Below are 13,284 nucleotides of genomic sequence, written 5' to 3'. Positions count from 1 at the left end.
CACCTTCTTTAGGTTCTTGATTTTTTTGTCTACCTCAGGGTCTCCAGAGGTTGACTGAGAGACAGTGTTCCGTGCTGAGTTCTGTGGGGCAGGAGTAGGTGCCAAATCTAGACTTTTTTCACCTCTTGCTTCCTGCAGGAAATATTTTCAAAAGTTTAATTTTCTAAAATGCAAACATCAGAGTGCTTCAACCAAAACAGCCTTGGTATATAAAATGCAGAAACAAAAATGTGATTTTATCTTTTATGCCACATTTTATATAAAGAGAGGGCCTGCATGGAAGGCCCCATAAATTATGTGACATCGTCCCATGATAAACAACCAACTTAAAAAAATATCACAGTATAATGATACAACCAAAAGGTTTTTACTGTAATATTTGCCATAGGCAACACTTTGGTAAATCTATAATTTAAAGTAATATAACAAAATTTTTTAAGAATGTTATGTTAGAATATAATTTAAAAAAATAAATGAAATGAAATACCTTAGCAGAGCAAACCAGCAGGTGTCTGTATGAGCCAATAAGCATTCAAAATTTTTGGATATTTTGGGAGGTGCCATTATATGGATGTTTTGGAAATGTGAGAGGGATTTTCTAATTAAGGTATCTGAAGTTTCACTCTTATGATATCCTCCAAAACTACGAATATGTATGATCAAGTACATGTAATGGATGATGCTACAGGACAAGTCCTATAGAGATTTATAATCTTTTCAATTGAACTCTGCGACACAGTGCCTTTGAAAACTTTTCCCCCCTGAAAATGATACTATATTGCTCTCAATGTGATCAGATCTCTGATGACCTTTGTAGCCTCATCCCTCCTCACTGAGGTACCACTGGTTCTGAACCATCTTTATTTCCCATAAGGTGCTATAAAACTCATTTCCTGGCCTTCATGTTTACTATTCTTGTTGACTGTTCCTTGTGCCTAGAATACCCTCAGATGACCTAGCTAACTCTACTTAACCTTTTGGCCTCCTGGAAGATCTCCTCACCTCCCAGGAGACCAGACTAGTTAGGTGTGCAACATGTGGTATGTAGCCCTACTCTAACACCGTATGCACTATCCCTCAGACTGCACCCGAGGTTTCCTTGTTCACTGTTCTACTTGTGCCCCCAGCATCATATGTGCCTTAGTGCACATGCTAAATAAATGAAAGAGAAAAGGGATGACATTCCTTTTGTATTTAAGACAAGACATGCATTTTGACAAGAAGGGGACAAAGTTATTTAAGTTTTTGTTGCCATCAATGTAGGGCTTCTACTTCTTCGTATAGTTCCCAGTGGAGTACATAGGACCCAAGCATCCAAAACCTCTTACTCAGAGTTGCACTTTTTTGTACGTTCCAGTGCAGTAAAAATTAATTCCTTACTTTTTATGTGGAAACACATTACTGAGCACTTTAAAAGTACTCAGAAAGAAACGACTTAGTTTCTACTCTTAAGAAGCCTATAAGTTTAGTCTGACATTTTTCATAATATAAAATTAAAGAGTACATAAAAGGAGAAGAGAGACTTTGCCTATCAAAATTCACTTTTGACATCAGATAAAAAAATTTTAAATTCACTTGTTTGTAATGAGTTCAGAATATTAATTTTTTTACTGCAAAGGAAGGTTAATCTTATAAATGTAAAAACTATTAAAGTTAGATAAAATACAAAATTTAATTTTCTATCCTATTTTAAATAATCAAGAATATGTTAAAATATCTGCATAATGATACTCAAATTCTGGTCATTCTCTGGGAAGGATATGCATATAGTAGAGTTAAATTTTTAATTTCAATTCTTTTTTGTTATAGTTGATAAGCTTATAAAACCGTCATCAGTTTATGAAAGTACTTGATTAGATCATGTGCATCTGACTGCCTTATCTTTGGTTACTTAACCTGGAGTCAGGGCTGAGAAGGTATGGTCCAGGTGCTACTGTCATGGATCATTTACCTTCGTACTAGTACACAGCCATAACTTTTGCTAACTCCAGCCAGTTGTCTCTAAAGTGCTTACAGAAAGGATAATCTTGCAAGAAGAAAACCTCTGCCATCACTGGAAAACACACCAAGAGGGACTCCATAAATGATGCACTGATAGTGTTGTCTTTTATGTGGAGCACATGGGTGACTGCCCGGTTGTATGCAGTGGTGTGTTTGTTTTTGTAATAAATGTTTTACATTAATGGCACCAATTGTTTCTTTTAAAAAGTCACCAACCTAGGGCTCTCTTTAAGAAAGTCCAAATATTTTAAATTGATTTTTGTAAGTAAGACATACTGATTCTATGACCCCAATGCAAATTTTATCAGAAAAACACACAAAATAAACTGATGTCTTACTGCAAAGGCACCTTAGCACAGTACCAGTGATAGCCATATTGAAAATATCTGATAAAAGGAAGAAATATCATTTATAAAATAGGATTCTAAAGTGGGTGTGTTTCAGAAGGTCCTTCAATCTCTATTACAAAGAATCTTGTACTACTGTTATGGAAAACAATATGGAGGTTCCTTAAGAAATTGAAAATAGACTGACGAACTGCTGGTTTCTGGGAAGATAGCAGCCCATGCCTGACCCAGAAGGCCAGGGGACCCAGCAAGGTGGGAGCAGCAGGCTTCCAGTCAAGATGGTAGCATAGGTAAATGTTGTACTGGCCTCTTCCCATAATACATCAAAATCACAGCTAAACTACATATCAACTATCATTCAGAGCGACCTGAAATCAAGCCAAATGAAAGTCCTACAACTAGAAAATTAAAGAAGAAGCTACTTGAAGACTGGTGGTAGAAGTGGAGACATGGAATGGGCTGGCTCCAAACCCAAATGTGGCAGATAAAAATTAGGAGGGGTATCTCAGCTATGGAGGTTCCCCTGGAGGAATGAGGGGTCCCAGCCCTACACCTGGCCTCCCAGCCCAGAGTTCCAGTGCCACAAAGAGAAGTCCCCAAAACTCCTGATTGTGAAAACAAGCAGAGATTGAAGCTGAAGGAAAGGGAGGCTCTTGAAGTCCCAGACAGTTCCTCTCAAAGTGGCCCCGTGCAGACTAACTCTGAGCTCCAGCATGGGGGCAGCAGCTTGAAAGGCACCAGAGACACACAGGGAGGAAATGAAATGTCCAGCATCAGGGCAAGAGCTGGAGGGTAGGGGACAGCTTTCTCCCAGATAAAAGTGCCAGAAGAGGCTGTTGTTTCTTTGATGTGCCCCCTCTAACCCTAGCCACCAACAGAGCTGGCAGGCAGGGTGCCGTATCTGAGACTCCATCAACCTAGCTAATACTGTTTGCCCTGCCCTGGTGATTCCCTGAGACCGTACCCCACCCAGTTTTCAGGCCTACCCATAGTGTTTCCAGTGGCTTTTCTATATGAATGGCTTGTCTTGGCTCATGCTTCATATTTTCCTAAAATCTCTCAAACAAGCAGCATCTGGCCTCAGCAGCTCCCCGTACCTCTCACTAGGTGGCCCCAGCCTGGCACCAACAGCAGCTGTACTTGGTTTACAGCTTGGCCTAGCTGGGGCACATTCAAACCCCAGCACAAGTAGCAGCCATCTGCAGATGACTTTGTAGCTCACACTTGGTGGTCATGGGACAGAACACAGGCGGTGGCTAACCTTGGCCTGAACCTCTTGGGAGGTTCCAGAGTCAGCACATCCGGTGAACAGCTTCAGACCACAGTGAAGCACCACCACCAAATTGCCTCGACAAGCAACACATTCAATGGGCACCAGAGCCCCACTGAAGTAAGGCGTGATCTGTGACAAGCTGATCCTCCATGGTGGCCAGAGGTTAATGGTCACAGCTGGTCCTTGCAGCTGACTCCCCTGGGGGTAAACCCTTCCCATTGATGTTCCAACAACAATCAAGGCCTAACTATAAGAGGAGAGTACACATAGTCCATGTCTATGGACTATTGACATGGACTGCATGGACTATTCAGGGGGAATGCATTTAGAGGCAATGCACCTTAAGTGCCCAGCTTGGGTGATCATGAAGGCTGCACCACTAGAACCTTCAGGACATCTACTACATTAGGCCACTTTACCAAGCCTGGGGGACACAGCAGCTCTACCTAATACACAGGAACAAATACAGAGAGGCTGTCAAAATATGGAGATAAAGAAACATGGCCCAAAAGAAAGAATGGAACTCCAGAAAAAGAACTAAACAAAATGGAGACAACCTACTAGGTGCAGAGTTCAAAACACTGGTTATAAGGATGCTCAATGAACTTATAGTGAAAACCTCAACAGTACAAAAAGGACCAGTCAGAAGTAAAGGATACACTAACTGAAATGAAGAATAATTTACACAGAATCAACAGTAGAGGACATAAGGCTGAGAATCATATCAGTGATTTAGAATATAAGAAAACAAAAAAACACCTAATCAGAATAGCAAAAAGAAAAAAGAATTAAAAAAAAAGAGGATAACATAAAGAGCCTCTGGGACAACTTCAAATGTACCAACATTTGCAACATGGGTGTGCTACAAAGGGAAGAGAGAAAGCAAGAAGTTGAAAACTTACTTGAAAAAATTATGACAGAAAAGTTCCCTAACCTCATGAAGAAAATAGACATACAAGTCTAGGGAGCATAGAGAGTCCCAAACAAGATGAAACAAAAGAGGTTCATACCAAGACACATCATAATTAAAATGTAAAAGGGTAAAGACAAAGAGAGAATCTTAACAGCAGCAAAAGAAAAGCAGTTACTTACCTACAAGGGAGCTCCCCTAAGACTGTCACCTGATTTCTCAAGAGAAACTTTATAGGTCAGAAGGGATTTGAAAGTGGTGAAAAGCAAGGACCTACAACCAAGACTACTCTACCCAGCAACGCTATCATTTAGAATTGAAGGACATAAAAAGAGCTTCCCAGACAAGAAAAAGCTATTGAAGCCCATCACATCAAACCAGTATTATATGAAATGTTAAAGGGTCTTTTTTAAGGAGAAGATAAAAATATGTACAATAAAATAGCAATAAGTACATATCTGTCAACAATTGAATCTTAAAAACCAAATAAATGAACAAACAGAACAGAAACAGACTCACAGATATGGAGAACATTTTGACAGTTGCCAACTAGGAGAGTTGATGGCTGGATGAAAGGTGAAGCAATTAAGTGAAAATTGGTTGTTACAAAACAGTCATAGAGATGTAAAGTACAGCATAAGGAATATAGTCAATAATATTCTAATAAATATGTATAGTGTCAGATGGGCACGATATTGCTGGGGTAATGACTTGGTAAGTTACATAATGTCTAATCACTGGGTTGTGCACCTGAAACTGCTATAATAATGTATGTCTACTAAAGTTAAAAATAAAAAATGAAAAAGAAAATTAAAAAAAAAAAGAAATTTAAAAAAGAGCTATCATATGACTTACAACCCCACTTTGGGGTATACACCCAAAGGAAACAAAATCATTATCTCAAAGAGACATCTGTATTCCCATGTTCAATGCAGCATTATCCACAATAGCCAAGGTGTGAAACACAGTTAAGTTACACACACACATGTGTGTGTACACGTGTACAATGTACGTGTGTGTGTATGTATACAGAGTCCAGCACAAATAATGCCTTTTTTATTATAAAATCTTTTATAACAATATTATAAGCATGTAATTCTATAACATAATACTATCACACTTAAGCACACCATATAACATTTTAGGTGAAATGTTCAAATTAAAACTATAAATTATTATACCCATATTATTATCCTACCAACCACACTCAAGTAGGCCTTACTTCTACTGGACTCTGTGTGTGTGTGTACATACATGAATTACACATGTATATGTAATACACACATGTATTTTAAAAAGAGAAATTCTGCAATTTACACCAACATGAATGAACCAGAGCCATTATGCTAAATGAAATAAGCCAGACAGAGAAAGATAAAATACTGGATGGTATCACTGTACATGTGGAATCTAAAAAAAAAAAATCAAACTCAGAAATAGAGAGTAGTATGGTGGTTGCAAGGGGCTGGGGCGTGGCAGAAGTGTAGAGGTTGATATAACTTTCAGGTATAAGATAGTGTCTGAGGATCTAATGTAGAACACGGTGACTACAGTTGATAGTACTGTATTGTATCAGTAAAATTTGATGAGAGAACAGAACTTGAAGTGTTTTCACCCCCAAGAAGATAGTGTGAGGTGATAGACATTTAATTAACTTGACTGTGGGAATCCTTTTACCATGTACATCTATATCAAATCATCACATTGTATACTTAAATTTTTTTATTTGTCAATTATATTCTATAATTAACTAGGAAAAAAGTAAGAAGGAATCTTACCTACTAGAGGCTATAAGGACACTACTAACTTGTAACATTCAGGGCTAGCAGAGGTCTCCGCCAATAATGATGAAAGCACACATCCTGCTTTTGTACAAGTCTAATACAAGGAGTATATTACTTAGCTCAGAATGACCTAAACCTGAACTATTTAAAGATATTACTGGATGAAATCTATTAACTACAGAAGAGTGCCCTGATTTTTTTAAAGCCCAGAATATGGTTGTATAAAGCAATTCTACACCTTAAAACAGTTTATTGCCTACCAAAACAAATAAGCAACCTAGAACTACCAAAAAAATTCAAGTATTACCAGCAACACCACATTATTTGAATCACTAGTATGTAGTTACCATGACTTCACTAACCAGAAAGTCTTAGCCTAGGAGGTCTACCACTGTAAGTCATACATGACCACAATTGGTCTATTATTACATTGGTATGGTTTTGCAACTATAAAATCATATTAAAAATTACTTTAGAACAATTCCATTGTTTGGGTACTTCTCGTATTTAGATTCCTAAATGAATAATTTCCTAAAGTAATATAATACTGAGTGATAAAATGGCTTCACAGTCATGCACTTTGTCTCTCTCTTAACAAACACATTTTCAAGAAAGCAAACTATACCATTTCACAAAATTTTAAACACAAAGGTCTACAGCAAGTAACATACTACAGAATCCAATTAGGGTTTCAGGTTTAAAGATCAGAGCCAGTCTCCTTTATCTCCTTTTACATACATGAAAATACTTTAATAATACTCACAATCAAACACAAAAGAAAGAAATTCTAAGTCTAACTCCGTTACTTCATTCTATAACATAACAATGAAGTCTTTAAATTAACAAAACTTTTAAGGTTTAAAGCTAATTTATTTTGTTTTAATACCTGCTTTGCAGCTTTCTTAGCTTCATGTTTCCTTTGATTTTTAAGGGCTGTTTTTGATAACGGCTTATCATTTCCTGGTTGTGGTTTCATATTCTGAGGTGGTTCCTCCTCATGCTATGGAAAAATGTAAAATAAACAACTTTGAAATAGAGTCCATGTTTTTTAAAATGCATACAAAATTTAAAAACTTTGCTAATATGGAATAAACTTATTTTATCAAATTTAAGATCACCGGCAAAGAAGATTTCAAAACTCTGATTAGCAGTAGGCACATTCCGACTTTGGGATGGATTTAAGAGGATCTTCCTATTCAAGATATCTGTTTCTTACATAAGAGTTTCTTACATAAGAGTTGGCAAACTTCGCTTCAGTTTTGTTTAAACAATGGATTTTTTTTTTAGTATCACTACTGACACATGATTCTTATGGAATTAGATACCAACAATAGTTTCTTCTGCAATCTTTTTGGATCTGACTGCTGCCAAAAGAAAACCAGTTTCCTCATTTATTTTCTTTGCACTAAGAATTATTTGCTAGATCTTTTAAAAAAATCCTCACTTGACATGTTGATTGATTTTAAAATGAGAGGCAGTGGGGGGTGGGAGGGAGAAAGAGACAGAGAGAAAGAGAAACACTGACTGGTTGTTTCCTGTAAGTGCCCTGACTGGGGATCAAACCTGCAACCTAGGTATGTGGAACTGAACCTGTAATCTTTTGGGGGACAGAATGATGCTTCACCCAACCAAGCCTCCTGGCCAGGGCTATTTTCTAGTTTTTTACTTGCAAAATCAGGGATTAGAAGATAAAAATAAAAGCAAATAGGAAAACTAGAACAGAAAAATAAATTAAATAGAAAGGAGTAAGTAACTGCATAATTATAAATCCAGGATTAACATAGTGATGTGGCCTACAAAAATCTAAGTAACTGGTCAGATTATACAATGAAAATAGACAATAATTTCCATAATCAGATATTTATATAACCAGAGAGATATCAACTATATTCCACAATAGAAAGAGGGTGAATTAAGATCAAGAAGCATCTAATGTACAACATGGTGACTACAGTAAATAACACTGTATTGTATGAACCAGGGTTGTCACACTCATTTTCACCAGGGGCCACACATCAGGCTTGTGGTTGCCTTCAAAGGGCCGTATGCAACTTTAGGACTGTATAAATGTAACTACTCCTTAACTAGGGGCAAGGAGCTCAGCACTGCTGTCACTGGGTAGAAATAAGGTGCTGGGACAGATAAAGTGGAGGGCCAGATTCAGCCTGCAGGCCTTGTGTGTGCCACCTGTGGTATAAATGAAATTTGCTAAGAAAGCAGAACAGAAATGTTCTCACCCTAAGCAAAAATATTCATCTACCAATTGATTTTCTCTGAATTGCTATCACCTTAGTGTTAACTGTCTCTTAGACTCTGTCACACTTGGCACATCACAAGGACCAGATTTCTATGAAGTTTCTTGATTACTAGATCTCAGATCAGCATTGTATTTGTAAGTGTTATGAGGAAATGGGCAGGGCTCAAACATTTAAGATACAGAGGAATAAATAAGAAACCACAGTGACTTTATCTTAGCAGTAGCATTAACTATTTCAGATCATCAAAGTTCTTTGTGCGTACATATCCCTACTTGAAGCAACGGAATACAGGGTGGGGAAAAAGTAGCTGTGAGCACACAAAACCGAGTTTATTTTTCAGTTACTATTTATTAATTATTGTAGTATTTTTCCATATGAACAACTGTAAACCTACTTTTGCCCCACTCTGCATATAAAAACCCACAATGCAAAACAGAAAAACTTGGAGACCATGCCTCTGTCATTTCCTTTTTTTTGTCTCCACTGCATACAATGTGAGTTAAGATATACTAATATGTGCTGAGCATTTTTTTATACATCAAAATTCTTTCAGTAGTGGGCTCTTCTACAGTACCTTGTTCTAGCTCCAAGTTTCTACTGATGAGAACCTCAAAAAATGACAAAGCAATTAAAAATGATGCAAGAAAGAATGAGTTACAAACTCTTCCACACTATGAGCACCATGTAGACTGACGGACTTTCATTCAAGACAAAAAAAAAAAAAATCCACACAGCTACTACAGATCATGAGCTTTTCTGGCTTTAGTACTATGCGCCCCTTGCACAGAATTTCACCCTCCCTAATACAATTTGTTTCTTCAGTTATATCTATTATGTAACTGTTTGATGGACATAAAATAAAAGTGGAGGTTTTTTTTGAAAGCCAAGAAACACCTTCAAAGTATAACTTATATACAAATTTTTACTTATAAAAAACACAATTTTTTCTTCAAGGGGAAGAATCCCAACACCTTCCCCCCCCCTTCTGCTATGTAACTCCCCTGCCTTTGTGAAGTTATCAACGAGAACATCTTTTTTCTAGTAATTTCTTGACAGCATTTTCTTTGTCATTTACTTAACTCTGGAATTAGACACAAACAAAAACTTATTAGTGGTTACTTGAACTAAAATGATTTGTCAGGATCACATAATTACCTTGTCACATACAAAAGCAAAAACTCGGTGAACACCTTAAATGTTAAAAAATTTGTTTTAAAAAGTTCTTACCTAGTTTTATCACCATTTTCAAACTATAATCTTTTTATATTAATTTCTCTACCTTCCTCCACCAAAACAAACTAGTTTTATGGGTCAGAGAGTAAAAATAAACACTAATTCAAAATTCTACTTCTGCTATCTTACTCAGATTTAGAAAACAGGATAGGTTGAGGTTACTCCTGTTTTTATCTTAGAAACACTTCAATATACATCAGACAAAGCTAAAGACTACAATATACTTTCTTTTTTGATCTAATAAAAATATCATAAATAGGGTTTAATTTGTTAAGTTTTTATATATATTTACTAAATAATTTAATACAACAAAAATGTTTAAACAGAACATTTTAAGAAGTCACAGATCACTGCTACATTTTAAAGAAAAGGAAGGTTGTTATTTTTGTTTTGAGAGGGTTAGAAGTGGCACAAGGAAGGCAAAGGAATGTTTCATCCTTTAAAAAAAAAGATTTTATTTATTTATTTTTAGAGAGTAGAAGGGAGGGAAAAAGTGAGGGAGAGAAACATCAACGAGTGGTTGCCTCTCTCACCCGCAACTGGGGACCTGGCCTGCAACCCAGGCATGTGTCCTGCCTTGAAATTGAACCAGTGACCCTTTGGTTCATAGGCTGGCACTCAATCCACTGAGCCACACTAGCTAGGGCAAATACTTTATCCTTTTAAAAAGTATTTACTTCCTTGAGTGTCTAATAATTAAGTAACTATATATCCCTGTTTACTTGGACCAGTTTTAGTTTACATCTATTGTATTGTCATCTTTCTAATAAATAGTGGACAGACTTACAGAGAAACTTTACTCCTTAACATCATCCCAAAATTCAGATCATTTATAAATGCTTTCTCCTGAGCTCTGAAATGCTAACATTTTAAAGCAGTTAAGAATCTGACCGATGCAGTGGTAATACCTTTCCAACAGAGATAGAAACTGATGGCCTAAGGACAACAAATCTTCTGTTTGAGCAACAGTGTTTTGGAAATAGAGAAATTTTACATAAACATCCAGACTTGTTTTATCTTGAAAAATCAAATATTTTAGCAAACTGGGCCTAAAATCTCCTATGAAAATCATGAGCTGCTGCCGTGTGGTGGTGCGGCCTTTAGGGAGGGCAGGATCTCTTCCTGCCACCGTCCTCTCCCAGTCACCACTGCCTTCCATTACCAGCCTAACCTGAGAGGCATCTGAATTTGAGCCCATGATCTACAAAGCCAGTGTGCCATGCTCAGTTATCTATCTCAGACATGCAAAATGTGAAATGTTTCACATTAACCTCTTTGTCAACTTAATATGAGCTGTTCACCATTTTCAGCAATAGGTTCTGCATGGTTTCTATTCTTGAGTTTATAATCTAATCAGGTACTAAGTAACATAAGAACATGCCTGAGGATAAGCAGGTGTGGAGAACTCCACACACTAGAAACCTTTTCCTACCAAAGTAGTAAAACTTGACTTACCAGTTTGGAATTGGTGATTGGTTTATTTCTTAAAGCTGGGGGTCTATAAGCTGTTGCAGCTTTAGGTTCTTCACTGGGTACATCACTTGGAACTGCTTGGTAAGTTATTGTTTTTGCTGGAAATACTCCATCTAAAAATGGCTGCCAAGAAACCTGCCATAATTCTGCGTTTGACGGCACATCATACTTGTGTAAGACGGAGCCGGTATAATGCCAAATCTTGTACCCATTATTAACACGTAACCTGGGAGCACACGTGGCTGTTAAAATATGCTCACCATCTGGGCACCATGCAAAATATGTAGAATCAGAGGCCACTGGTTTAGAAATAAGTTTGTAGTTTTTAACATCCCACACTTCCATTTGTCCCCTCAGGTTTCCAAATCCAGCCAGCACTAATATGTGTCCATGAGGGCTATAGTAGGCTGCATTACGAGGACCAGTTCCAAAGTCAAACACAGGATCACACTTCAAGTTGAAAACCGTCGCTTTGGCCGGCATAAAACCATAAACAGCACAAAACTCAGTAGAGCTAGAATTCCAAACTACATCATAAATGGGGCCATTTTTTGCTAGAAAAATAATATAAAGCCCAAATTAGCAATGATTTATATTACTATAATGTTTATTAATACAAATTAAATAACATAATACTCAAGCATGTCAAAAAGTAAAAAATATCCAAAAATTTTATGGTATGTTAAAATTAAAGTATTTTTACATGATGTACTATGGAAATTAATGTATAATCATACATTTATTTAAGAGTCTCTAGCAAATCTTAATTTCTTTTACATTTTGGCAATGTGGGCTCATAGTAGTATAGGTCATTACTACTAGTTATTAACAAACTAGTTTTTATTGAACTAGGTAGTATATGTACATAGTAATAAAAATATAAACTATATAAAAAAACATGTCACAAAAATAAGTCCCTCTACCAGGGGTGTCCAACCTTTTGGTGTCTCTGGGCCACACTAGAAGAGTTGTCTTGGACCACACATTAAATACACAAACCTTAACAAAAACTGACAAGCAAAAAAAAAAAAGGTTTTAAGTAAATTTATGATTTTGTGTTGGGCTGCATTCACAGCCATCCTGGGCCTCATGCAGCCCATGGGCCATGGGTTGGACACCCCTGGTACACAAAGGCAATCCTCTGGTATATTTCTTGTATATGCTTTCAGACTATTTTTGTTGAAATTAAGTCTCTCTCTTTTAAACACATACAAAAACCCCCAAGTTCTAAACCTCTGTTATTTTAATACTCTGTCCTGCAGATTTTTTCACATAAGCACCTTATAACTTGCCTTACTCTTTTTCAGCTGCACTGTATTCCATTACAAACCTTTATTTATATTCTCCACTGTGTTCACAAATACATCTGCAGAAGTGAAACTGTCTGGTCAAAGGGTGCACACCTTCATTCCCTGGATGACACACCACCAAGATGTCCTTCAAAGAAGTGCCAACTTACAATATCCATGATTTTTGACAATACACAGTTCCCCTCACTCTAACTTATGCTGTGTGGTTCCATACGTCAACCTTTGCCAAGCTAATGATGTGAAAAACTGTATCTTGTTTTCTTATTTATTATAAACTAAGCATCTTCTAAACATATTTATACATAATTTCATTTCTTTTCCAGCAGATTACTTTTTACTGTCTCATGACTATTTTTCAGTTATTGGTCTTTTATTGACTTCTTTGATGTTAACAAAATTCACCTTTTCTCATACTTGTCCCTTGTCTGTCTAAAAACACCTCTCCCATTTTTTTGTTTTGCTTAATTTATGAAATCTTTTCTTCCTCCAATCTAGAAATCTATAATTTTTATATATTAAAATTTATCACTTTTCTCTGGAAAATTTTTTTCTACTTTAAGATTAGGGAAAAAAATCTTGAATATTTGCTTTTAGTTTTGTAGTTTTAGGTAAAAATTTTTGGCCCAACTGCATTTTATTTTGGTGTTGAGACAGCATTATTAACTTTGTTTCAAATAGCTAGATGGTTTACTATA

At 36.5% G+C, this 13,284-nt stretch overlaps 1 protein-coding gene across 3 annotated transcripts in view; it reads right to left on the bottom strand.

The window, feature by feature from the left end:
• Positions 1-13,284, bottom strand: part of EIF2A (eukaryotic translation initiation factor 2A) — a 45,165-nt gene that overhangs the window by 3,612 nt on the left and 28,269 nt on the right. For all 3 annotated transcript variants that reach the window (XM_028504823.2, XM_028504824.2, XM_036017909.1), the window contains 3 exons: positions 11,262-11,833; positions 7,202-7,315; positions 4-132 (listed from right to left, as the gene is read on the bottom strand). In XM_028504823.2, the coding sequence (XP_028360624.1) occupies positions 4-132; positions 7,202-7,315; positions 11,262-11,833 (815 nt within the window). The remainder of the gene's footprint in view (positions 1-3; positions 133-7,201; positions 7,316-11,261; positions 11,834-13,284) is intronic.

The sequence above is a fragment of the Phyllostomus discolor genome, chromosome 2 (genome assembly GCF_004126475.2).
Source record: "Phyllostomus discolor isolate MPI-MPIP mPhyDis1 chromosome 2, mPhyDis1.pri.v3, whole genome shotgun sequence".
NCBI lineage: Eukaryota > Metazoa > Chordata > Mammalia > Chiroptera > Phyllostomidae > Phyllostomus > Phyllostomus discolor.
This window is presented reverse-complemented; position numbering and strand designations above follow the sequence as displayed.